This window comes from Anas acuta, chromosome 3, assembly GCF_963932015.1.
Source record: "Anas acuta chromosome 3, bAnaAcu1.1, whole genome shotgun sequence".
NCBI lineage: Eukaryota > Metazoa > Chordata > Aves > Anseriformes > Anatidae > Anas > Anas acuta.
Window position 1 is genome coordinate 90,873,954 of NC_088981.1, and position 26,624 is coordinate 90,900,577.

The following is a 26,624-nucleotide window of genomic DNA, read 5'->3' on the forward strand; positions in this document are numbered from 1 at the left end:
ACCTAATAGCTGAGACACAGAGGAATCAATGTAATCCATATTGTTCAAAAACACTTAAAAAGGAAAGTATCTTGCAGTGAGATTTAGCTCCTAAAACACATAAACTTAACAGTTAAGCTAAAAGTGTAAGATCGATGTCAATTGATCCACAGTCAATGGAAGTCCAGGCCTTTCCAGTTGTCTTGTCAGCACATATCTTGGGATACCTTTCCTGGTCTCCATGGGGTGTCCAGAAGAGCACATGTCTTCTGCGGGTCTTCTGTCTTCTAGTTGCACAGATTTCTCAGATTGACCAAGGCATGTCAGATGGCACTAAATGCTTGTGTTGAGGCGGTTGAATGCAGTCCTTGTCATTAGTTATGTATATCAATACATGAATAATGTCAATGGATATTGTGCTGGTTACCCTGACTGTTTCTGCTAGACCTACTGGATGTTAATTTATTAATCCATTAAGTGGATGTTATTTAATCAATCCATTAGCCTATGAGCTCAGACACCTACTCTAGGATCCCATTGCCTAACAAGCATTCAGTGTGTTTTGGCAGAGTCTTGTCTTCCTGCTCCCACATACCTCTAGGAAGGCAACTGGAGGCTGTGTGGGCACCTAATGAATCACTGAATGTGGATGCACAGGCAATAGAACCTGTCCCCCAGCTCAATTAAGTATCTTGATCTCAAACTGAATCTCACTTCTTCTATCTAAATAAATGTGTCTTTAAACACTTGAGAACCAAGGGACTCGTGATGTTACAAGCCACTGGGTTCACCCATTCTGGTAAAACAATATGCAACCATAATGAAGTATAGAGAAAACTAGACCAATATGACAGGCCATGTGATGCAAAGGATTTGAAATGTTGCCTCTTGCTTTACCTTTCTAAAGATTAGGAAATTTTGGGTCGGAACTTCTCAAGCCCTTTCCAACTTGCTTCAGCGTGTTTAGTAGAAGGGGTTGCCGCTATCAGCCACAGCAAACATGTTCAGCCCTATGCAAATAGTTTTCAACTCATTTAAAAACCTAACTTTTATTAGGTCATAAGAGACAAATAATGAAATTGGACATACACAGATGCAAAAAAAATAAATGAGAAGAACCTTTGTGTATACTTCCCCGTAGTAGTAGCTTTGGCTCAGAACACCCTGCTTGACAGCACAAGAAATGGACATTTCTGTTTGCCACTTAGGGAGCAAAATTACTTCCCTTTCTCAGTAACTTTTCTGCATCAAAGCATAACAGTTGCTGGTGAGACGGAACACATTCTAATGCTATGATGAATGGAGATGTTTTTGCTTTTGCAAGGTCTTGTCCTCTCTCCCCTTCCAATCCAGATAGCTCTTTATCAAAGGACTTGCTGATTTTGCTTTATTTACATGGTGTTGCCTGATCTGAAGGTTTAGTGAAACAGCAATAAAAGTATCACTGTGTCTTGTATATCAACTGTGGAAGATGAAATATAGTGACAGAACATACTTGAAATGAGGTGGTTTCACAGACTCCCTGTTATGTTTTTTCCAGAAACAGTGGGCTGATTAATAGAGAAAGTGTAACTGAGTGAGTTTGAAGAACAATTCAAGATTTTGCACATATACAAAAAGAAACGGACTAAGAATCAATCAAAATAGATGAGATTTCATTCTTAGCCTAGAAAGAGAAAATATTTAGGAAAAAGAATCAATAAGTGTTTTTATTCAGGGGAATGATTTTTGTATCATAAAGTGTCACTAGATTTTAAAATGCAAATAAGTCTCACATTTCATTTGAACTGTTTTGAAAATTTGCTTCTTAATAAGGAGGGCATTTTTAGCATCAATTCCAAGTGTACTCTGTATTTCACAATTTCTATAGAATTCAATTTAATTTTAAATTTACAAGTTAATCTGAAATTTTTGTTCTCCTGGTTTGGATGAAAGGTATAGAAGGTACCAGACACTCACTAGTGATCCAGTCAATTTAGACAATTTGATAATGGCATAGGTTTACAGTCATACAACACTCAGATTGCCCCCTCATTCTTGGCAAATCCACTATCCCCTTTTCCATGAAGTGTTTCACCAAGCCTATCTCTGATTGCCAATTATAAGATTTTAGCAAATGAATAACGGCTAAATGAAAGGCAGTTGCTGACAGACTCCTGTAAGTAGTTACAATTTGGAATTGTTAACAGTTCTTTTATAGTGACATCTGATTGTTTTTAGAAATGCTCTTCACTGCTTTGCTTTCCCTTTTAAATTCTACTTTGACTCATACTAGTTTATGCAGTCAAAGCTTCCTTGAGCTATTTGTAGAGCAAAATACAAAAAAATAGCCACAAACTTGATTGTTTCTTGCAGATACTGATCCTGTAACTCAAATACTAAAAATACTATGTTCCCTATTAAATACAATTTTCTTGCTATAAAGTAAACAGATCAAAACGGTAAATGATAAACTTTGTTACGACACTCTTCTATTTGCTGTTTTGGACCAGATTATTAAATGTAGGTATCCCAGACTTGAAAATCTTGATTACTTTGCTACTGAACCATTGATTTCTTTTGGTAATAACGTTGCATTCTTTCCTTTCACTTACCTACCGTAGCTGTGACTGCCTCACTGGATGGAAGGGTGCATTTTGCACAGAAACGGTGTCAGTATGTGATCCAGAGCACGATCCTCCACATCTGTGCAAGCAAGGCGGTACCTGTGTGCCGCTACCTGATGGCTACACATGTCACTGTCCTCTTGGAACAACCGGTACCTACTGCGAACAAGGTATGTCAAGTCAATAGTGCACGGTACATAGAGTTACTTGACAGTAATGTCCAGGCAGCAAAAACACAGTATTTTGTAAAATATGAATGAAATGTGAAATGAAGTCACAAGGTATAAAATAGATTTTACTAAAGATAGAAACTGGTACTTGTTTCTGTTAGAAAAATAAAATCATTTAATACTGTGAAATGTTAGATAGTTTTCTGACTCTGCTTATTTTCAACACCATTTTTTCCCTAATTTTTTTTCAAATCATTCAACTAAATCCATGGGCAGTTTGACACTGTCAGATACTGAGGGGACAGGAAGCATTCCAGAGCAGTGTTACAGTGATACTCCGCTCAGGTCAATTCCCAAGCTTACCATAATGAAGTACATTGAGAAATACTCTTAAGAGCTCAGAAGCACACTTCTGAGCACATCTCAGAAATAGTAAGCATTTAGGACCTTATCTAATTTCCTCTGACAGCAGTGGAGAGGTTGTTCTTGACTTCAGTAGCTGTTGGATAGGTATGCACTGAGAATGATGATAGAAATGCAAATACCACTGTAATAATCTTCAGGAGATTGTTTTCCCTGACTTTCTATCAACCTCTCCCACAAAATATCTCTTCAATCTGCCCATCTTTTCTTATCCTTACATGTAGGAATCCTTTATCAAGGTGTTTTCACCTGTAAGGGATTGTACAAATGAATATCCAACAATGTGCATACATAACTTCTACAAGCTCAGGGACTTTTCCTGTAAGTTTCAGAAGTGTCTCTGTGTGCAAAAAGATGTACTATGGTCTGCATCCTCTATTCTGCAGTTCTCAAATTCAAGTTAATATTGTAGAAGTGTATGTTTTTCCTTCAAGATGCTTTCTTTACAACTTTTGAACACCAGTTACTGTTAAATAGCTCCTTTCTCAAACTGCCTGCCAATGTCCAACCTCCTTTGTTCTGCCTACAGAGCAAGTTTCAAGCACAAAACTGACAAGCCGAACTGTTTTTGACCTGTTTTGCAGTTCTCATCCAATAGTTTGGTACAGTTTTAAAATCCCGTTTCAGAGAGCACTTGCAGTTGGTAGACACAACTCAAAAAGAATATAGCTTATGGAAAGCCATTGTTAAATTCTTTATTCCAGGTAAGAACATGCTTTCTCTATTGCCTCTGCTGCAATAGTTCTTCAGGGCTCTTCATGTGAACATTTAGATTTTGAATTCCCATTTCAAGTGAGATTTTAAAATATCATACCATCTGGACTCAGGACACTGATCAACAGAATTTGTGCTATACATAAAGCTGTTAGTTAATCAAGTAAAAAACCCTGTGTTCTGGTTTCCTAATAGATTTGGATCTTCTTGTGATGGCCACTATTACCTAAAAGAGATAGCTTATAAATGAGCAATAGAAAATTGTATTTCTTGTAGATTGTCATCCTACTAGTAATTCTTCCACCTGGTAAACACAGTAGAGGGTTTCTTTCTGTTTTATTTAAAAGCTTTCTTTTTATAAGTGGAGTTTATGGGTCCTCACCAAACTCCATGCCCTGCATTTCACCTTACTCTGGCAGAGTAATGAATTATCATGAGATTTTTCAAAGCAGAGTTTGCACTTTTAGTGGATGGCAAATTGCTAAAAACAGCTGTTTATCAAGATTGAATATCTCATCTCTGGATTGATGGTGGTTATTGAAGCCAAAAGAAAAAGAGACAGAGAAGAATGAATGGCCCAAGGGACCCAAAGAGAACAGAGGGAAATTAAATGATGGAGACTAATGAATGTGCAAGAAAGAAGGAAAGAAGTGTGAGGAAAGGACAGAAGAGATTTATGAGGCAAAAGACATCAGAGGAGAATAGCAAAGAGTAAGAACAAATAGGACTTTACCAAATAATAGTGACTGGAAAAATACAGGACAGTAATATGGTTTACACAGCAACAGGTCAGGTGAAATAAATAAGGCAGTAGGGCTAGAGCCACAGTAATGAGAAAAAGTACTTTGACCACAGAAGTTAGAGATAATTAAACACAAAATGACAGAAATCAAGTACTAACCTGCCTAACAAACACTAAAAATATCACAGAATCATCATAGAATGGCTTGGGTTGGAAGGGACCTTAAAGATCATCTAGTTCCAACCCCCCTGCCATGGTTGGGGGGTTGGAACTAGATCAGGTGGTTCTTTATGAAAACTGCATGAGAGAAATGAAATCATATATTCAGGTGAGGCTATAACAGTTCTTAAAGAACTGCTCCTTCTGAAGAAGGGGGCCCCACAGTTGAACTCAGTCTTTTCATGTATTCTTGGATATGGTGGCAACATGCCATAGACCAGCAGGCAGCAGAGCAGCTCTCTCTGCTGGTGTGGAGGCTTCAACACAGACAGAGCTTGAGACAACAGATGCAGCCTTCCAGGTCCCTGGCTATATGCAGTACCTGGGGCCAAGAAATCACTAAGGACCTGGCTGTTTCAGCTCTCCTCTGAGCATGCAGTAGACCTATTGGCTTGTGAGAAAAGTGGCCAAGATCAAGTGTCAAAGCTTAGAGATGAAGGAACAGTCTAAAAACCTTTTGCTGCAGACAAATAGTTTGATTTGTAGCACATCATTATTACATTATTATATAGATACATGTACATATATATCCATAATAACTGTTTGCATGTATATTCTAATCTTTACCAAATTGCACCTCAGCTGCTCATGTATGAAGTGTCCCTATGCGAGTCCAGTAATCCTGTCTCTTGCAGTGGCCAAAAGTGAAGGTTTAGAGGAAAGTTTAACACAGCAACTATGTATCCCTGAGGTAGTTTTCTATCATCCAAACATTTTTATCTTGCATTTCTTTCTTTTTTTTTTTAAAGATTAGATCAGGTCTCTCACCTTGACATAAACAGTCTCATTCAAGGCGATAGACAACTTGAACAAAAATAAATTTGGAGTCGATGAATCTCCTCTTACATTATGTCAAGCTTTGAGATATCTTTCTACATAAACTAGAATTCCACTAGATAATAAGCATCTGAAATTTATATCCTATGTAATATACTCGGTTTTATAGAGGAAAGAAGAAAACCTATGATTTCAGAGGAGTTAATTGTAAAATTTTACAGACCTGTCTCTTTTAAGGCGACATCAATGTAGTATTTGCAAGATTCTGTAGATGGCAGTGTTGGAGAAGAATTGACAGTGGCTAAAATAAGCACAGTTTTATCACTGTATTTCTTTAAATTTTTAATTATTCAATAGTTTTCATCTTTACCAAGGAAGTTTTGGCTCTGTTAAACAGATGCTGATCAGATAAATAGAAAACAATAATTTAATCATGTCCCATAAACTTTAAGTGCACTTACTGAAACTATTACTATGTTCAAATACGAAGGGATTAGTTTGTATGACACACTTTCACAACACCTACTAAAATAACTTCTGTTTTCTTCAAGGCCCCATAATGGAATGCTACTGCCCTTTTAACAAAGAAATAAGTTAATAATAGATGTCTTCTACTGTATATCATGCTCTGAATTCCATAGCTACAATCACTGCTTATCAGTACAGGTCTGATGAAAGGAAAGCAAATGTAAAAGAGCTTTTCATTGTTCTTATCCTAAATATAATAGGATACTTATCAAGCAGTAAAAAAAAAATCTTGATGAACAAATAACAAACAATTTCCTTTGATCATGTTTATCAACAGAAGTCAATTTTCTAGATGTTGCTCTGATGTCAAATTCCATGTCTGATAAAATAGTACAGCAGAATTTTGAGAATAAAACTGAGAATAAAACACAATTCTGTAACTATCTAGTCCATCTAGTCACAATCTAGTCATAATGAAAAGTGGAAGAAACTGTCTTTTAGAATCATTTTTACTATGAAGATTTTTTTTCTTTCTACATAGTCTAGAATGTTCCCCAATGTATATTTACTACTAGTATAAGACAAATTAATTTAGACTATGCTTTAGCTCAAGATTCTTATCATAAACAGGCACCTTACATACAAACACTCAAGCGCAAACACATGCATACATGCATGCATAATATGTTGGATTTATCTGACAATGCAGTTAGATTTGCTGATTTTATGCACAAACTGTTTCATAGATACTGTTTGGAAACTTGTGTTTCTATGTTGAACCATTTTAAAGACAATTGTGGGCACTTAATAGCTTGTTGTTTTCAGTCACACTGACTACTGTGTTCTCTTAGTAATTTAAGCAACAAAGGGCCCATCAAGCTTTCTGTTTCCAGCAGAATTTTTGAAACCTTGTGGCAACATGCTGAGAACATCTTGGAGTAGCAGTCATATTATATAAGGATAAAATGTTCTTTCAAAGTTTTAACCAAAAAAAAAAGGAAACAGTCTAAACTTTCAGATTTGTCCGTAAACAATATTCACAGTAGACACAAGAAAACATGCATTTGTAATATTTCTTTGTATATTTTAAAGTGTCAAGTAGAATACAGTGAGTTGCCTACTTCAACACATGCCATGGATTACTATATAAACTTTAGCAGAAATTATGCTTGGCAAAAAAAGAAAGAATTGCTATGCAGTACAAAAGTAATGCCCTCTGTACCAAGTCAGTCAAGAGTGATGTGAAGGCCCAATAAAAATTCAACCATGAGTTCACCATTCCCTCTTGTTACCCAGTTCAGAAGAAACTGGGTAACATAGAGCCAGCTAACAACTACGCAGCAGTATGGCTCTGGAATTATTTTCTGAGATACTCCCAATTTCTGAGATACTCCCAATCCCACTCAATGCCTTAGTCTTGAGACACTTGAAGGCTTTCAGTGCAGAAATGGTCCTTGTGAGGGACTTTCAGATTGGGTGTTTCTTCTTTTAGGTTTCGTCTTGAAAGTGTCTTCAGAGCATTTCAGTACCTAGAGAAGGCTTGTTACCAAAGCTAGTCATGGATTAAGCATCTGTAGCTCTTGCTTGTATCACATATCTAGTGATTAAGCATTCATTTTCACTATCAAACAAATCCTTGAACTAATATTCCAAAGAATATAATACCACTGAGCTATTGGATATGAAAGGATTTCTTTTATATTTTTTTTTCCTGTCTTCTAATCTGTTCTAGGAATTTTTTGTGTATCTAGTGAAATATTCATTGTACAGAAGAAATAGAATCATAGAATATCCAAGTTGGAAGGGACACATGAGGGTCATCAAGTCCAACTCCTGGGTCCCCAAAGGAACACTCAAAAAAAAAATATATATATATGTATATATATTAGACCATGTGTCTGAGAGTGTTGTCCAAAACTTTCTTGAACTCCAGCAGGATCAGTGCCATAACCACTTCCCCGGGAAGCCTGTTCCAGTGCCCAACCACCCTCTGGATGAAGAACCTTTTCCTGATAATCAGTCTGACCCTCTCCTGTAATTATCCATAGATAAAAGTTATCCATTTTGAATAGAAATTATCCATATCCCACTTACAATATCCGTATCCTCAGATACAGGAGAACTGGGTTCGGATTCCTACTCCAATTCCTTTCATCACATTGAGGTTTCATAGCTGCTCCCAGTACATTTTGCTGGGCCCCATCACTTATTCTTAGGCACTCATCCCTTAGTATGTATCACACAGAAAGCCCGAGGTCTACTGTTTTGACTTTGGATGGTGATAGCTATTTTAGGCTTTGGAGAACCAGAGGTCTCTTTGGGGATTTAACCATATGCTCCTAGATGTTACTTCCTAGCTAATTAGATATCTAATTAGTGGTTACAAATCTGCTGCAACAAAAACAAATAGAACTGTAGACTTACAAAATTGCAATCTCTTGTTCCAGTATTGTTCAGAACAATGTTTGGCTCAGTCATGTCTTCAGGGACAACAAGGATTACTAATGGCTGCAGGTCTGACAAAATCACCACTTTCATTAATACATTGTTCTAACTGGTCTATTAGAGTTGTGTTAATAATCAATACTTTCATTAACATGCTCTACTTCTTGTTACTGCACTAAAAATGAAAGTTCCAATGGTTATTTTGTTTTTCATTGTTTTGTTGTTGTTCTGTTTTGTTGTTATACTTGAATTAGTTTGTTGGTTATGGAAATGTTAGCTCTTCAAAGATTAAATAAGCAGTGATAATTGAAAAGAAAAACACAACTGAGATAAGCTGATTTTTTTTTCTTTTTATCTAAATACCTACATACACAACCTCCCCCCTTAAAAAAAAAAAAAAGCCTGTGCTATTTCAGTAATTTTTCAGCTGCAATCTTAAGCAAATACTAGCTCAGGATGAAGATTTCCATACTGACACACCTGTCATTATTTTGCAAAATGAAACAATTGTCTGGTGGAGCTGCTCACTCTCTATGACAGATTCAAAACATTGACTGTGAACTTAAAAGATTTCAGGCAACTGCTTATTGCTAATGAACTGTTAGTGCTGCGCTGTAAGTGCATTCTTTCACCACCTCCTAACGGTTTGTCTGCTTGGTTTCAGTCATCCTAGAGATGGTGCAGGCGTCTAGTCTTGAAGACAGCTCTGCTGAGAAGCCTCAGCAGGAGCTTCCTCCTGCTTTGCTCAAGAGCAGCTTTTAGAGGCTCTTGACCTTGATCCCTGGCTGCACTGCAGCAGCACCACATCCAGACCATGAACTGTGTTGATCTGGACCTGGACCCCAATCCACAAGCTGACTTGTGGTCTTGATCTCAGCCCTGCCTCATCACTCTGGACCAGCCTGGGTGATTAGGACTCCAGAGCTGGCACTCGCTGCTCCCTTGAGTCCGTCTGGCTCAGCTTACTCAGGGACTAACAGGCAGGAATATTGTTTGTATTTAGTTCCAAAAAGGCTTGGAGAGAAGAAAACCAAAGTGGTATAGCTGATATAGCATCAAAGGCTGATCATCCAAACCATATTTTGCCAATTTGGCTGTATAAGTATACTATGAAAAGACTATATCGAAGGCCTTGCCCCAACTTGAGGCAAACATTCACTGTTCTTGGCTTGTCACAGAGCTACCCATCTCATCAAAAAAACTATCAGGCTGGTCATGCATAATTTGACCTTGTCAACATCTTGTCTTTTACATGCTTGGATATTGCATCCAGGAGGTTTTTGCTCCATGGTATTTTCTAAGTGAAGTGAGGTTGACTGGACCATAAGTCTTTGCATCATCTTTCTTGCCTTTGCTGGAAGAGAATGTGATGTTTTGCTTTCCTCCTATCATCAGGAACCTCCTATGATCCCCATGATCTTTCAAAGCTTATCAGTCAGGAGCAGCCCCACAGTGACATTGGCCATCTCCCTCATTACTCTGGGATGTATCCCAGTCCTCTGTCCTTGACTGTGTCTGACTGGCTGAAGTGCTCCCAGATTCTTCCTCTGCCAAAGATAATGCTTCACTTCCCCAAGTGCTGCTTCCAGGCTCAAGGACCTGGGAATCTTCAGCAGACTTTACCAGTAAAGAAAATCAAACAAGGCTTTGAGTATCTTGCCTTTTTCCATGTTGTCTTTCATTAGGTTCCCACACGTGGGGGAAAACGTGGCTCCACGCTTTCCTTAGATTTCTTGTCGGAAGTCTTCTTGTTTCCTTTCACATCCCTTGCCAGTTTCCACTCCTGCTGAGATTTGATTCCTAACTCCACCATTGTTACACTCAGGTGTTGGTTCTGTATTCCTGCTGGGTAGCCCATCCCTGCTTCCACAGCCTCTAGGCTTCCTTCATGGTGTTTGAGCTCAGTTTTTTAAGTTGTTTGTTTTACTTTTCTGCTGCAAGATTTGTTGACAGACTACATGGCAAATGGGCTCGCTGAAAGTTTTAAGGCAACAAGCTGCTTGAATAAACTATCATAGCGTAATTCTTGAGGCAGCAGGGTGGGATGTGTAGAAGCAGTTGGGCTTCAATAGTGCAAACCAAGCTGCAAGAATAACCTCAAAATAATAGTGGTTCAATAGAATATATGAGCATGTGGTAGCTTTACCCAGCTGGGCAGCTGAGCTCCATGACAACCCCTTTCTTACTGTCCTTCCTCAAAGGGAAAGAGGGAGAAAATATAATGAAAACGGCTCAAGGGTTTAAATAAGGCCAAGGAGATCACTCAACAGTTATCGTCATGGGTAAAACAAATTCAGCATAGAGAGTTAACTGCAATTTATTGACTAAGACTAGGAGACTAGAGCAGCGAGAAATAAAAAGCAAACTAAAATCACCTTCCACCCACCCACCCTCTTCCACCACCTCCCCCCAAGTGGCACAGAGGTATTGGGAATGGGGGCTGCAGTCAGTCCCTAGCACTTTGTCTCTGACACTCCTTCACGGTCACTCTCTGTCCCTGCTCCACACGGGGTCCCTCCCACGGGATGCCGTCCTTTCCAAACCGAGCCTGCAGGGGCTGCCCACAGGCAGCAGCTCTTCAAGAACTGCTCCCACACAGCTTCGTACCACGGGGTCCATCCCCCAGGAGCAAACTGCTCCAGCACGGGTCCCCCACATGTGGGCGGCAGCTCCCCCCAGCCCCCCCGCTCCTGCGTGGGCTCCTCTCCACGGGCTGCAGCTCCGGCCCGGGGCCGGCTCCTGCAGGGGCTCTCCATAGGCTGCAGCCTCCTCCAGGCCACATCCACCTGCTCCACCAGGGGCTCCTCCACGGGCTGCAGCGTGGAGATCTGCTCCATGTGGGACCCACAGGCTGCAGGGGGACAGCCTGCTCCACCAGGGGCCTCTCCACGGGCTGCAGGGGAACTGCTGCTGCCTGCCTGGAGCACCTCCTGCCCTCCTGCTGCACTGACCTTGGGGTCTGCAGGGCTGCTTCTCACTCCTCTCTCCCAGCTGCAGTTGCACAGCAGGTGTTTTTTTTCCCCTTCCTTCAATCTGTTCTCTCAGAGGCACACCCAGCGTTGCTTCTTGCCTCAGCTCTGACCAGCAGCAGGTCCCTTTGGAGCTGTCTGGAGCTGACTCTGATCTGACATGGGGCACCTACCGGGCAGTGCTCACAGAGGCCACCCCTGCAGCCACCTTGCTACCAAACTCTTGCCATGTAAACCTAATATAGAGCATTACAGGGCTACTTAAAGGAGGGTAGCAGGAGGAACCTGAAATGTATGAATGTTTAATAGAGAGAAACAATAGCAAACCTCAGCAATAGTACTTGCAGAAACTTGTTATGTGTTCCCATATCTCTTATTGGTCTAAAGGGATTTAGAGTTTAATTCTTTCGGTATCATTTAGAGATGCACAGCTTTATCAGATACTAGTACTCAGCTTAGAGAAGTGAGACATTAGTCTGATACAGAATAAAAGTGTTTGCTTAAATGCCTGTTGTGCTAACAGTACACCATGCGGTGCTGAGTGCACTAATGAGGAATACAACAGCTACACAGTAGAGGTCCTACAAATTTAGCTTATAGGACTGTCAAAGGCATCCATTTGTCTCAGCTGTTTTAGCGGAGTTTCTCTGGGGTAAGAATATGTAACACAGGAACTGTTTTGCACAAGTTTTGCCAAACTACTTATATTCTTATCTTAGAGGAAAAAACAAAGGTTGTTGCCAAGAATACAGTAACAAAGTATCTCAGCATTTGACTTAACATGTTAGTTTTGCATATGCCTGCCATAAAAGCAAATTGAAATGCTTAAATTTTCTTATTCTACAGCTTAAAAACTTGTCTATCTATAGATGCAGTGTTGCAAAAAATTGAATTTTATTCTGATTATCTCTGTGCACTGCAGTAGACTTAAAGCCTTCTGTTCTGAGATATGGTGAACTTCCCATGTACCTGTCAAGTCAGATCTTTTTCATGCATGTAATCAATATTTATTGGACCTACAAAATAATCTACATGCAAATTAGAAGTCATTCAAGTACTTCCTGTAGTTAGTCCTGCTGCACTGTGGCAAAATGTGTTGTTCTCTGAGATTTGTTCAGATAAATTTATTGGAAATTAAAACATTTTTAGCAAAATGGAAATAAATTATTTGCATCTTGAAAATTGCAAAACAAAGTATATTAAATAGAGTATTTTATTTGATATCTGTAAATCAGAATCATGATACTGCCTTTCTAAAGCATTCTGACATTTTTAGATATTGTTTGCAATAAAGTCATGGATTTAATTCATTTTCTGAGTGATACTATAAAATCTTGATTTTTTTCCATCCTTATTTTCTCTCTCTGCTCCAAGGCTTTTTACTATAGCAATCTTTCTCCCATATACTTGCCAATGATAAGCAATGTAGCATTTCACTGCTGCAGCATAACATTTTGCTTTCACACTAGTCATTGTCCATGCTTCCTTCATAAACTGTAAAGAATTAACTACATTGACAAAGTGAAACTGAATGTGTCACAGAGACTTTCAGATATCTCATTTTACACTTCTGCTAGTATAACCTTTTAAGCAGTATTTTATTTTTATATTATTTTATCATGAGATTAGTACATGTATAAGATTTTTACTTATTTTAGTATAAGATTGATGGCTGTGGCACAGTTCTTCCGTATGTAAGTCTTGCTGTGCAAAACTTTGCTAGGAGAAGACTGACTGACTGATGCAGAAAGCAAAAAAGTCTATGAACAAAAGAATCATTATTTCTGTGTAATTTTTAAATATGAAGCCATCAAGGTATGGACTACATCTGTAACTGCTAATGGAGAATATTTTCTCTTACCCACTAAAAAAATACAAACATCTAAAAATCCAAATGAAAATCATTAATTTTAAGTATAACTTTGTTTTGGCTTTTGTACCTGAGAGTGTTCAGACATTTTAATTGCATTCATTATATCACTTAATCTGTTTGGAAAGTTCTATTACTGTTTGTCTTACACAGTCATTGCTACTCTCGAGACTGTATTTTTATTACTGTTATCTTTTAAGTATAGATGCCAGGAACTTTACTTTTCTGACATATTACTACAGACACTGCATAGCCTTGATGTCATAACAGCTATTATGATGCTTAATATGGGAGTGATTTGTTAATATTTTTGAGTGAGAATATATGTGTAGGTTGAATAGCAGATCATCAAAAGTTTCATTCAGATCATTAGAACATTTCATAAATCCACTATAAATGGTTTTACAGAGGTTAAAACTTATTTCTAAACTCACTGAGAATTTGTGGTGTTAAATCCATGCATGTTTCTTGGAAGTATTAACTGTAACCTAGGGGAAAAAAATAAAATAACAAAGAGGCCAGTTGTGTTATTTACTGAGGCATGATCAAGTACTGACAACAGGTGAGGCATCTGGATCCTCTATAATGCTGCATCTGTCTGCTGGAAACTGTCCACCAAAAACACTTTGAATCCAATTCTGATGGAGGTGGTATGACAAACAGACAAATTACAAAGTCTTGCAGCATGCTGGCTGTATACCAATCTAATAATTAAGGCCCATCTGTGATAGGCAGTACAATGTATAACTGCATGATAAGTGAATTCACAAGCAGATGTTATAGAGAAAACTTGAGTGTGGAAAGATAATATAAGGTCATGTAGGAGTGTGCTACTAGGAAATCTTGAAGGTATATTTGGCTGAAATCAAGTTACTATAAATCTTCTAGGAAATTTCGGGTGCAAAACTGATGTAAGTTGTTGGTTTCTTAAAAAGAAACAACACAGCTTCAGCAGAAAAACTGAAAGAGAAAATGTGTAATATTTGAAATATTATATATTTCAGTATAATAAGGAACCATTTGAATTACTGAGCAGCTCAGTATGATTACCCTAAAAACAAATTTCAGCAGCTATTAGTAATATACTTTCAACTTAAAATGTACATTCTTATGTCATAAGAAGCAGTTCATAAAGATCTTCCACTAAAGACTTTGTCTATGTAGTGAAGAAATGACTGCTTATTTTGACTCCTGCAAGAGCACTTTGTGCCTGGATTTTTAAACAATGTAAAAATAACACTTTTGTTTATTTGAAAATGAACACTAACAAGATCACATTTAGTTTGCATGAAAATTACAGGCTTGATTGTCAATGCAGACAAGGCATCCAGAAAACAAAATGGCTTTGATTTGTTATTATGTGAGTTTTATTCTATATCTAGTTGTTTTAGTTGTGTTTTTTTTTAGTCTTCAGAAAGGGAAGAATTGGAAGTATTATGTACGGCATATGTGAGATATACAGAATATCTGTAGACAACTGATGCTACAATAATGCAGTACTTGCAAGTATCTTTCAGAAGAAGACATTTCCTGTTATATTTTTCAGATATTTCCATTAGTGATCCTTCTTTCAGAAGTAATGAATCATCGTGGATGTCATTTGCACCCTTTTATATCCGACATAAGACCCATATCAAACTCCAGTTTCAGCCTCTATCTCCAGACGGTATTCTGTTTTACACTGCACAGCATTTGGGTACTCAATCAGGTAAGGATATTCCCAGTTTGCTAATATTATACATCCAGGTGCTTTGGTGAAAAAGAAAAGCAGCATATTAAAGTGATGCAGGTGTTCAGTCTCTGTAACTCATTGTCCATGGTGACTGGGTTTTGAGCTGTGTAAATAATCATGTTCCTGAGAACAATCGTGTAATAAAATTTTGCATGAGTCCAAAGCCAACAAAGATTTAATGAAGTGATTCAACAAACTGTTTTCCCCTGAAAAATAATAGTAGCCAGATCTTCAACAAGTATTTACTGATACTGCTTCCGTAGATCCAGTGCAGCTACACCAGGATTTACAACCCAAGGTTTGGCTCAGTATTTTAAAATGTACCAAAACAAAGCAATATAAAAACCTATTAAACTGAAGTTAAGCAAAAGTGACCTGTGAAAGAGAACTGATGTTCATTAAAAACTTAATTTTTTCTTCTGTAACACTGAAAAGTTTGCTAGTGCAGCATGCAAAACATACATATTCTACATTTGCCAGACATGCAGAGTGAAAAACAAATTAAATAAATAATTTCTGCTATTTACAAAAGTATTGCAAATTTTACTGAGTAACCACTCCTAAAACTCCATGGCAAAAAAAATAAAAATAAGTTGCCAAACAGTGCAAATACATTTTGAAATTTATTATTAAGGTGTAATATTATAATATACTTTATTAATGTATTTAATTTTTATATGTCATTTGTATGGTGGCTTGCATGTTTTTAAGCAGAAGCATGATGTATCACTTGTAATGTGATTTTAGAGCAAATTTTTCACTTGTAATAAGTAATACTCTATGCAAAACTGGGGCTTTGTATGATAAAAAAACATAACTGCTCATCATGTATTTTTATATTTCTTTGTTCGAGGTCTAGAGCTTTGAGACATTTCTATAAAGATACTTGGACATGTATGCATATAAATGCACATATACCCAGCTTACCATCTTCTTATTCTATATGCAGCTGCTTTAACAGGCTACTATTAGGTGAGACTGATAATATATCATACAGCGCTGGCTTGTCTTGTTCTAATTACAACCACACTCAGAGAAGCAGCTTCAAAGAAAAATAGATGGCACAATACAAATACATTTATTTGCAAAGAACTCTGTCTTCTACAATGAATCTTTTATAACTCTATCACTCACGAGCCAAACTCTGTGATTCTCACTGAATAGTTCTCTCCTGTGTAAACTAAAGCATTATATGGGCCATGAAAAATAGAAGAGAAAAAAAGGATCCCTCTCAAGAGAACCGTGGAATAGTCAGAGGTCATGGAAGCAACTAGCATATAAAGAAATTAAATGTCTCTTTGGCAGCATCAAGGAGAGTGCTCAGCCTGTTTAACTTGGGCTAGGAGTGGTTTACCATGAGCATGTCCTCATTCTGTTGCGATTCAGGAATGTTTAGTTTGCATTGAAAGGAATATTTTCTTAAAGTCACTCTTTAGAAACATACCAAATTCATTTCAAAAAAAAAAATCAAAAAAAGTCTTCTATAGAGTAATCTAATTTCTTTACATATTTCCTACTCCCCTTTTCACTGTCCTGAAGTTTGAAAGATTTAGGAAAGGCTAATCGTGTGGCCCTTAATATTTGCCTTTATCTAATCCTGTCAAATCCAGACAGAATTAGACTGATGAAAGACTCAGAAGTATTCTTAGCAGCCAGCAGATGTGAAAGAGCTTTCTGTTGGGGATTAGTTTACAAAGCACTTTATATAAATCCTTTTCTTCTGTGCAGTTATGTAAGATTTAATAAATTGATTGTCCAAACCTCAGGATTTTTTTTCTAAACTTATTTTTAATAGAAAATAATTAGGACATTAGGACATTTCCCCTTTCCCTTCCCTTCCCTTCCCTTCCCTTCCCTTCCCTTCCCTTCCCTTCCCTTCCCTTCCCTTCCCTTCCCTTCCCTTCCCTTCCCTTCCCTTCCCTTCCCTTCCCTTCCCTTCCCTTCCCTTCCCTTCCCTTCCCTTCCCTTCCTTCCCTTCCCTTCCCTTCCCTTCCCTTCCCTTCCCGCAGGTAATGCTGCTTTTGTAAAAGAAATAAGCTCTGACTATGCAGCTAATTTAGGAGTGATACTGAGTTGTAGCATGTCACAGTGACACGATTATACACTGGCTTTTTACCCAATGTAAATAGTACACTGTGACTTTCCCTGCAAAGGACTGCAAGGGCATTCTCTTGTAAGAAAAAAAAAATCATTAGTAAGGAAATAAGCATAAGACCTTCCTTAAAACATTTCCTTCTTCTTTTGTTCTTTCCAAAGAACATTACACACATTTCTAGAGAGGGTGGATAGTCTGTTTATTCAAACCTTGATATGCTGGTCCCAGTCTCTGCTCGTCTAACAAACTGGTTACTTCAGTAGACACATTTAAGCACTTGGCAAATTAGCATAAATGGAAGATATCCTACCAATCATTTTCTGTTAGCAGAAGTTCCTATAATTCTGTCAGTCATAGGCTTTCTTGCTTTGCCAGCTCTTTCTGAAGTTCCATCTTGACTTTCAGTAATAATACTAATATTATTGAATAATTAATTATTAATCCGTGCTGTTCCTGTGAAAATCATTCCAAAATTTAGCAAAATTTTAAGTGGCTAGTGGTTAATAATAATCTGGGGGGGAGGGGAGGGGAGGGGAGGGGGGGGGAGGGGAGGGGAGGGGAGGGGAGGGGAGGGGAGGGGAGGGGAGGGGAGGGGAGGGGAGGGGAGGGGAGGGGAGGGGAGGGGAGGGGAGGGGAGGGGAGGGAAGGGAAGGGAAGGGAAGGGAAGGGAAGGGAAGGGAAGGGAAGGGAAGGGAAGGGAAGGGAAGGGAAGGGAAGGGAAGGGAAGGGAAGGGAAGGGAAGGGAAGGGAAGGGAAGGGAAGGGAAGGGAAGGGAAGGGAAGGGAAGGGAAGGGAAGGGAAGGGAAGGGAAGGGAAGGGAAGGGAAGGGAAGGGAAGGGAAGGGAAGGGAAGGGAAGGGAAGGGAAGGGAAGGGAATGTACATTTTTTAATTTGTAAACTTGCATATAGAAAGACAAAAAGTTTTTTCCTCTGCTTTGATTACTTGTTTTATTCTAGCAAGGTAAATATTTGGGAGATGTAGATAGTTGTATGAACTGCTTCTGAGTGAGATCTCTGCAAATAATACAGCATTTTTGTGGAGTTCAGCAAGGTGTTGGTAGAAGGTCAGCCCATTTCACATTTTCTTCAGTGCAATGTATCCTATTCCTACCAACAAAAGTGTGAGATCCCCACTAAATATCCTTTAATTCAGCTGGATGCCCATCAAATGCTTGAGCAACATATAATTTAGTCCATTTACATAGAGACCACTCTACATATTTGAAGTCCTCTGGGCACTCTGGGTAAAAAGCAGTGAGGAGCATTATTTTTTCATTGAGTCATAGCATTACTGAAGCTTTACATTTGTTCATAAAGGTGGAATATGTTGTAGGCTGCCTACACAGTTCTTAAATTCAGGCCAGGGTGATGGAAAGGTTTGATCCCTGATGAGATGAGAAAGAACAGTTATTCTGGGTGACTAAGAAGGTAGTCAGGTTAATAAACAGAATAGGATGACTCACACTAAATTTAATACTCAACATTTGCAAAGCCAGTGCTCTGACTCCTTTTAAAAGGATTGTGTTACCTACCTGGTCTGAAAAACCTCCACATTTTAACTCCTGATAAAGCATTTCAGTTTAAAAACCTGAACTAAGAGGTAGCAAGTATGGGTGTATGATGGCTACTTGCTTTTCTAAGACATTTTTATGGTGAAAACCAGATCATTCTACTGGACTAAAATCCTTTGAAAGTATTAAGAATAGCTGGAATACACATGCAGAGAAAAGCTTTGTTTTCCTTAATCATAAACAAATTGACCAGTCTACCCACTTTTAGAAGACAATCGCAGTGGTTAAGTCTTCTCTCTTGGTATACACTTTTCATTTTCCAACAGCGGTATCAATTCTGCTTTTTTTTTTTTTTTGCTAGTATTAGGATCATTTGTATGGACTAAATCAGCAGCGTAGGAAGCTGAGCTGTTCACTTATCTATGTGATGGAACAGTCATCCCCATTGTCCTGAAATCCGTTGTATATGAAGACCTGTTGGTACCCGTTTGCCACTGGCAAGCAAACCAAACATGAGGCAACAAAATTGAGATTGCTCAATAAAGGTGACTCATCCTAGCTGCTGAAATATGTCCGAGTGATAGTGGTGCGTAAATGAGGCTGAAAAGTTTCTTCACTGAGGACAGCATTTTTTGAAACACAAGGCTGAATAGTTTGACCCAAAAAGAAATAATGCCCAACCCCTTCTAGATGCATCAGCATCACTACATCCTAGGGGCTGTTCTGAATCCTAGCTGTGCCCTTCTGCTCCAAGATGGTGCTCCAAGCATAAGGTGGAGTCTACTTATTATCATGGTGATTTTTACATGATTTGAGAGATTAACAGGCTTGGTTTGATACCCATTCTTAGTTTTGCATTATCCATGAGATGCAGCTCTGTACGTGCCATATAATAATTTTGTAATAACCCACAAAATTTGTGGGTTTATGTGGAGTAGCTCCTATAAGGCAATGCTTATACCTTAAAGGCACTGTGCTGTGGTCATCACCAGGTACAAGAGCAAGTTACAATGGGTGCAATAAGCTGCTGTAACCTGTCAGCTGAGTGATGCCTAGCTGGGTGCATGCGCTCAGAACGTGGCCAAGATAGGGTCAAGGTTAACAAGCCCCTAAAGCCAACAGGAAGACAACAAAAGGTACAGGTTGATATACTGAACATGAACAATGTAAATGTAGATATTTAACATTCTTAAATTCTTATAAATCACTAATGAGCCTTCCTCTTTAGGAAGAGGAAATAGCCACTGCAGAAACTACAATGCATGAAACAGGATGAAACTTCTGTACCGTCCATTGACAGCACAGTGCCAATGATCAATAAAGGTTCCTGAAATAGGAAGTGGAAGGAGATGGGGGAGAAAGACTAGAATAGAAACTGACATTCTGGCCTTGATTTAGAGGAAGCAAAGGTGAGGTAAAAGCAAAACAAGTCATAGACTGAGGCCAGCAAATCTACACACAGAGATGCTGTTGCAGTGCTGACGGAAGTAAGACCATAGATCTGCAACCGCTGCCTAGAGCTCTTGAGACACGTACCCTGAAGACACATCAAAGCCTCCATCCCCAGCAGAATATCATAGCACTGAGGCTTCCGTTTAGTCACAAAGGAAGAGCTAAAGGACAAGTATCATATGTCTTAGGAGTCTTTGTAAAGGAGCCTACATCTTCAGTACAACAGGAATTTATTGGTGAGTTTCTGACAAACAAGGAGCCCTTAGGGAGATTTGCATCTCTGTTTTGCTGCGGACATGATGACTGCATGAAAAGGGCAAGCGTCACTGACTAGAAGACTGCATCCATTTTTTCCAAAGTTAATTAAAAGGATGTTTTGGAGGTCCGTTTGACCTTAAAAACTAATGGGAAATCCTCCTTACCATCAATGGAATAAAAACTTCTCATCTAAGAGCTCAGACTTAAATCTGTCAGACAGCAGATTGCTTTATTCACATACACATCGAGCACAAGCATAGACTTTGAGTCACTGTGGAGAAGACATTGTGAAAGAGAAGAGTTAAAAATACCACCTATGATCCCCTACCCATGGTCTGTCAGCCTAAGATCCTTTGACAGCATGTTCAGTCCTCCTAGTAAATGCATCATCATTAGGCAGATTTGGTAGCGAATGCAGTAACTGTAAAGATGTTTGGCCAATACAGCTGTGCAAATTTAATGGTGTCATCATATTTTACACACTGTAATGCTTCTGCATGAATAAAGTGAAAAAATAGAGTGAAGCATTCCAAGCATGCATTTCTAACTATACGATCTTAATACATTACCATGTAGATGGGTTTCCTGTGGTGACATAAAAACATGGTGACCTGATACTGCTTAAGCATCATTCCCACTCAAGAGCAGGATACAGAGACTCACCTGCATGTCTAGATAAAGGCTGAACATGAAAGGGCATTGCCACCATTTGGGAGAATTTAAACCCTGGCTGAGTGACTGTAACCTACTTACAGATTTACATATTCAGAGTGGTAGAAAGCTGAAAATTTTTGTGATGCCTTCAGAATCAGTTGTAAGAAGTCATCCAAGCAGATATTGCTGTGGATAATCCAGATCTCACAGCAGTAGTTGGATGAACCTATAGGAGACTTCTGATTAACTCCCAGTTTTAGCAGCTGACTGCTCAGGACAGCTGAAGGAGCAGCTCCCAGAAGGAGCTGGCTTCTGGGAACTCAGACATCTGACATGGGAGCAGGTGGGATGTGCATTTGCAATGAAACCTAGAAAATGAGGGTGATGAATTAAAAGCAGTACCTATTTTGGGGTGTTGCCCTGTACTATGGGATAGAGAGACAATCCACTCTGAGGCGGAGCAACTTTGTCCATCGTTCATTTGGTGAAAACTGTGAACTTGGGTTTACAAGTAAAGGTGTTGCTTTAAGCCCATAATAGTTCCTTGCTTAAGGCAACACTTGCTACAAAATCACCTTCTATTCAGGCCATAAAAAACCTTCTCATTTTGCTGTTCTGAACAGGGAAGGTGACAGGGAAAGGTATATCAGAACAGAAATGAAGGCTGAAACTGTCAAAAATTTTGTTCAACACCCTGGGACTTGATGTGTGGCTTCAAGCTGCAGCTGAACTCCAGTAGCCTATTTCCATAGAGGCCGATGTAATATTATTGAGACAGATTGCCTTACAGGTCTTTGCACACCCTCCAATAGGTTGTGCAAAGGCTTGAGTGCACAGCAAAATAATGAATGTGAGTACCTACCTCAGGAGTCTCTGCTTTTTTTTGTGACAATACTGATGGGGATAAATAGTCCATGTTAGATGAGATGCTAATCCGAAAAGCCAGAAGCAAAGTTATGTGTCCTGTGTTGTATTTTATAGAAAGGAGGGACCAGGCCCAAGGTCTCGTCCTGAAAAAACTGAGCATTACTTCACTTTCCTTCTTAACAAAATCAATTTTCTTCAGAAGGGTTTTTGGTCCCAGTTAGTGTTTTGTTTAATGGGTTTGAATAGTACTAAAGCTAAAATAGTAGCAATTACTTTGCTTTGTGGCCTTCCGTAATGAGACTGTTGAAGGGAAATTCAGTGCTAACAATGCTTTCTGTTTGTTTAAAAAGGTGTTGGAAGTCCTGCAATAGCATAAACAGAGACCTCAGCTGCGTAACTCATCCCTCAGATACAGGGCAGATAGAGGTCCCTTGTTGAAAATGTCAGCGGTTAAAGTGAAGAGTGACAAAGACAAGTCCATAACTGGCCTTTAAGAAGTTGTTTCATGGATACTGAGCACAAAACACCTCATATTCTAGTCCCAAAATATTTTAAGCCAGATGTCCCTGAGCAGTGCTACTTACGGCATGGTAAACTTCATGGAGAAATACTGAGCTGAACTCTGGCATCAGTTTTCACATCATAAAGTTTATATTAACACTCAGCTGCTCTCGCTAGAGGCTAAAAGGGCAAGTTGTCATCTGCAAAATGAGAGAATATAACCTGAGGAAAGTGCCCTGAGAGCCTCCGAGAGCTGAAATTACAAAGTTTAACTTTGTTGTTCCCAACTAGCAGAAGGGTGAGTTACTTCTGTCTGACAGAGAGGCCTCAAACCTGTGCTAAACATAATCCAGAACACTCAGCCATAACCTCCCCTCACACTCTAGAGGGCAGGTGCTTGTGCAATGAGTAACCTAGAGCCGCAACGCTAACTGCAGTACAATAGCGATAGGCAGCGCTAGGTCTGAGTCAGAAACACGGCTGCTGAAACTGTGTCCACTTTTTGCTAGGCCGCACTGAACCACTGTTCTCTAATGGCATCTCAGATCATTGTCACATGTGCAATGCTATCAAGAAACTTCTCTGTAGGCTGGGAAGTCTTGGAGAAGTTCCAGCTTCTCCAGCACTTGATTACACGACAGACGAGCAAACAGCTCATTTAAGCAGCATCTGGTCAGATGCTTTCCTTCTTCCTAGGCAGCAAAGAATGAGTACTGACCTCCCTATGCAAGTCTGCATACCTGGGTAACAGATAGGATTGAGGGACACCAAAAGGGTAGTTCAGAAATGTGTTCTGATGCTCCTTTCTTACCTTGGGATTGAGGCCCTGATAAAAGAAATAGTGAAAGAAGTTACATACAAAGAGGTATGCAAGTGAGTACAACAGATTGTTGCAGCTGGAGATAGAAAGCTAGAAGGAAGTGCTCTGCTTGTTGGGATTGGAGACAAAACAACAAAAAGCCCTCTCCTTGATCTCCTTGTGGGTGCCGGGGACAGGCAAGCTGAGGCACAAAGCATGTCCTCTACAGCCACCATTAGAACTGAAACATCTCTGAATGTGAGCCTAAGCAATTGCTCAAAAGAGAGGTACAATTTGAGTAACTTCCAAAATCTTTCAGCCATTCATTTTTAACTTTACTAAAAGCAATGTAATTCAGGGATTCTTTTTTTTTTTTTTTTTTAATAAATAAATAAATGAATGAATAAATAAATAAATAAACCTACAAGAAAACAAATTAAACAAATTTTATTCGGTGTACTAACAGGTCCACCCTTATGAAAGTTGAATTTTTAACTAACCTGTACTTTCCCAATTTAAAAATATTTCTTCCTTAGCAAAACACTACATTAAAAATTAGGTTTTACTGATAACTAGGAAAGTATACATTCAGATTTAATAAACTTATCAATTTAGTAAGCTTAACTTAAAAATATACCTCATACCTATTACTTCCAAAAGTAAGGTTAAACTGAAAAAGTTGAATTGTGAAGGCAAATACCAAAAAGTTAAAAAAAAAGTGAACTTTGTTTGCACAAACTCTTTTGCTGCCCTCCTCTGCCTCCCTGTCATTTTTCCCTGGCAGACTTTATCTCTGCCCTCCATACCTTCCTTCCAGCTCCTGCTTCCTAAGTTTTCCTAGTTTTTCCTCATTTGTAAGTATAATTCAAAGAGGTTTTGTCTCTCCTTTCATATTGCTTGTAAGGCCAGAAACACTGATAGTACAAGAAGAGATACCTCCACCTAATTCTTTGTCATGGAGGCCTCCAGAAGAGCAATTAAATAAATAAATAAAAAGGCTTATCTACTCCTACAGCTGTCAGATCATTAAACCCAACACAGCACAGTTGCAAAAAGAAGCTGGGGGGAAAGCAGAGTATGTTTGGTGCAGACAACCTTCAGTGTCATTAAACTGACAAATCCATCAAACCTCTATTGAGCATATGGAAATTCAGTTTATTGTAGTATTTATATCTCAGCCAAAACTTTATTCTTTTTCATGGGAACACCAACTCACATTCCCTGAATGCCAAAGTGATCCCGTTTCCTCCTACCCCCCAGTTATCTAGCCTCTGCACCAAGGCAGAGCTTTTCAGAAAGCTGGGCATGTTTCTTTGAAGCTGAGAAAACATGGGCTCAGTTTCCAATAAGAGAAAAAAAAAAGTGGAGAACCACAAGAAGCTCATGAGAGAACATAGCCCTTTGTACAATTAACATAAAGTGAAGGTACAAGGCCACTGAAAATAAGTTACTGAATTGGGGAAATGCAGGCCTATCGGGATCATGAATATGCTATTTTTCAACACACTGCCTCTAAAAAGTAAAACTATTTTACATTGTTTTCTACAGGTGACTTTCTATGTATATCATTAGTAAATGGATTTATACAGCTACGCTATAATTTAGGAGACAAGACAATCATCCTACAGGCTCTTCAGAAGATCCACGCAGATGGAAAAACATGGCATTTGCTCAAAGCAGGAAGAGTTGGTAATGAAGGCTACCTGGACCTGGATGGTACCAACATTACTCAGAAAGGCAGCGCTGGAATGAAGGCGCTAGATGTGCACACAGATTTTTATGTTGGAGGGGTGTCTTCTCTAAGTCTTGTCAACTCAATGGCAGTAGAAGACGAACCCACAGGTTTCAGCGGCTGTATACGAGAAATTCTTATAAATGACAGAGAACTGAAGCTTACAGCGACAGACCCCAAAGGTGGAGCCAACGTCGGTGACTGCGATGGAACAGCTTGCGGGTATTCAGTGTGCAAAAATAATGGAAGGTGCCAGGTTGAAAGCTCAGGCTTTTCTTGTTCTTGCCCCCAAGGGTGGATAGGGAACACGTGTGAAGAATCCGTTCACTGTTCACAGAACAGGTGTGGGTCTCGAGCTCTCTGTATTCCTCAGCCTGCGTTGTTCTCATATACCTGTGCATGTGCACTAGGCTGGTCAGGTAAGCACTGCGACAGTAAAATCAAATTTTTTACTGCAAAGTTTGTTGGTAACTCCTATATCAAATACATAGATCCTCTTTATGGAAAACGAGACCTCCAGTATACCCGCATTTCTTTAAATTTTTCTACAAATCAAGCTGAAGCCTTAATGGTATGGATGGGAAAAGCTGAAGATGAAGACAATGATTTCCTTGCCATTGGTCTAGCCAATGGAACATTAAAAGTTGTCATTAATCTTGGTGAAAGAATCTCTGTTCCTCTAATTCACAGCAAAGACTCCTCCACCTGTGGTGATGAAAGATGGCATTTTGTTACTGTAATCCAAAATCAAACTTGTATTAAGGTGTATCTTGATGAGGAACTAATTATTTTTGAAGATATTGATCCAGACAGAAAATACACTGCTTTAAATTATGGCGGCATTTGTTATTTTGGTGGGTTTGAAATTGGCAGAAATATCCATACAGTCACTGCAGGGCTTTTTCAGAAGGAATTCACTGGTAAAATTAAAGATATTGCACTCTTCCAGGATTCTAAAAAGGTTCAGCTAATGAAAGCAGAAGGTTATAATGTCCATAATGGAGATCATAGAAATTAATTGAAAAACTATTTAAGATCCTTTAAAAGTGATACATTTCATTTTTGTCCTGCCTTTTGTATTAGGTGAAAGTGTAATATTCAGGATCAAATGTAAGAATGCAATTAGTAAAATTGTCTCCAATTCCTTTTCTTTTTTAATGTTGAGTATTAATAGCAGATATAAAATATTGTTAGAATTTTTACTTTACTCATAAGTACTTTTACATACATTTTGGTATTTACTTTAAAGTATTGAAGAAGTCTGATTTTTTCTTTATTGTGCTAGAAATAATTTTGTAAACAGATGGTAATTAGCTTGCAAAAATACAGTATTGTTTGTAGATAAGGACAACCTACCTGTTTTTCCAAAACTAAGTTTTATTAGAATGCATAGCTTCTCTTCTGTACTTTGTAATTTTAAGACCAAGAGAAAAAGCAGTATTTGTAGGTGGAAAAAAAGTGTACTTGAGGTAAAAAGTGTATGTTAAAAAAATAACATGCACTTTCATAAAAATCATAACACCTCTAGTTAATCGTTAAGTCCACGATGACTGTATTTCAGGTAATGGAGTTGTTCTTCCTACCTTCCAAGTCTCTATCCATTACACATACTTTTATGTAAAACAGTAGAACTTAATAGAC

At 38.7% G+C, this 26,624-nt stretch overlaps 1 protein-coding gene across 1 annotated transcript in view; it reads left to right on the forward strand.

Annotated features, from left to right (window-relative positions):
• EYS (eyes shut homolog) overlaps positions 1–26,249 on the forward strand; it is an 830,760-nt gene extending 804,511 nt beyond the window's left edge. The window contains exons 46-48 of the mRNA XM_068678264.1: positions 2,583–2,755; positions 14,929–15,090; positions 24,800–26,249. Coding sequence (XP_068534365.1) covers positions 2,583–2,755; positions 14,929–15,090; positions 24,800–26,001 — 1,537 coding nt within the window. The 3' untranslated portion in view covers positions 26,002–26,249. The remainder of the gene's footprint in view (positions 1–2,582; positions 2,756–14,928; positions 15,091–24,799) is intronic.
• Positions 26,250–26,624: the final 375 nt, after the last annotated feature.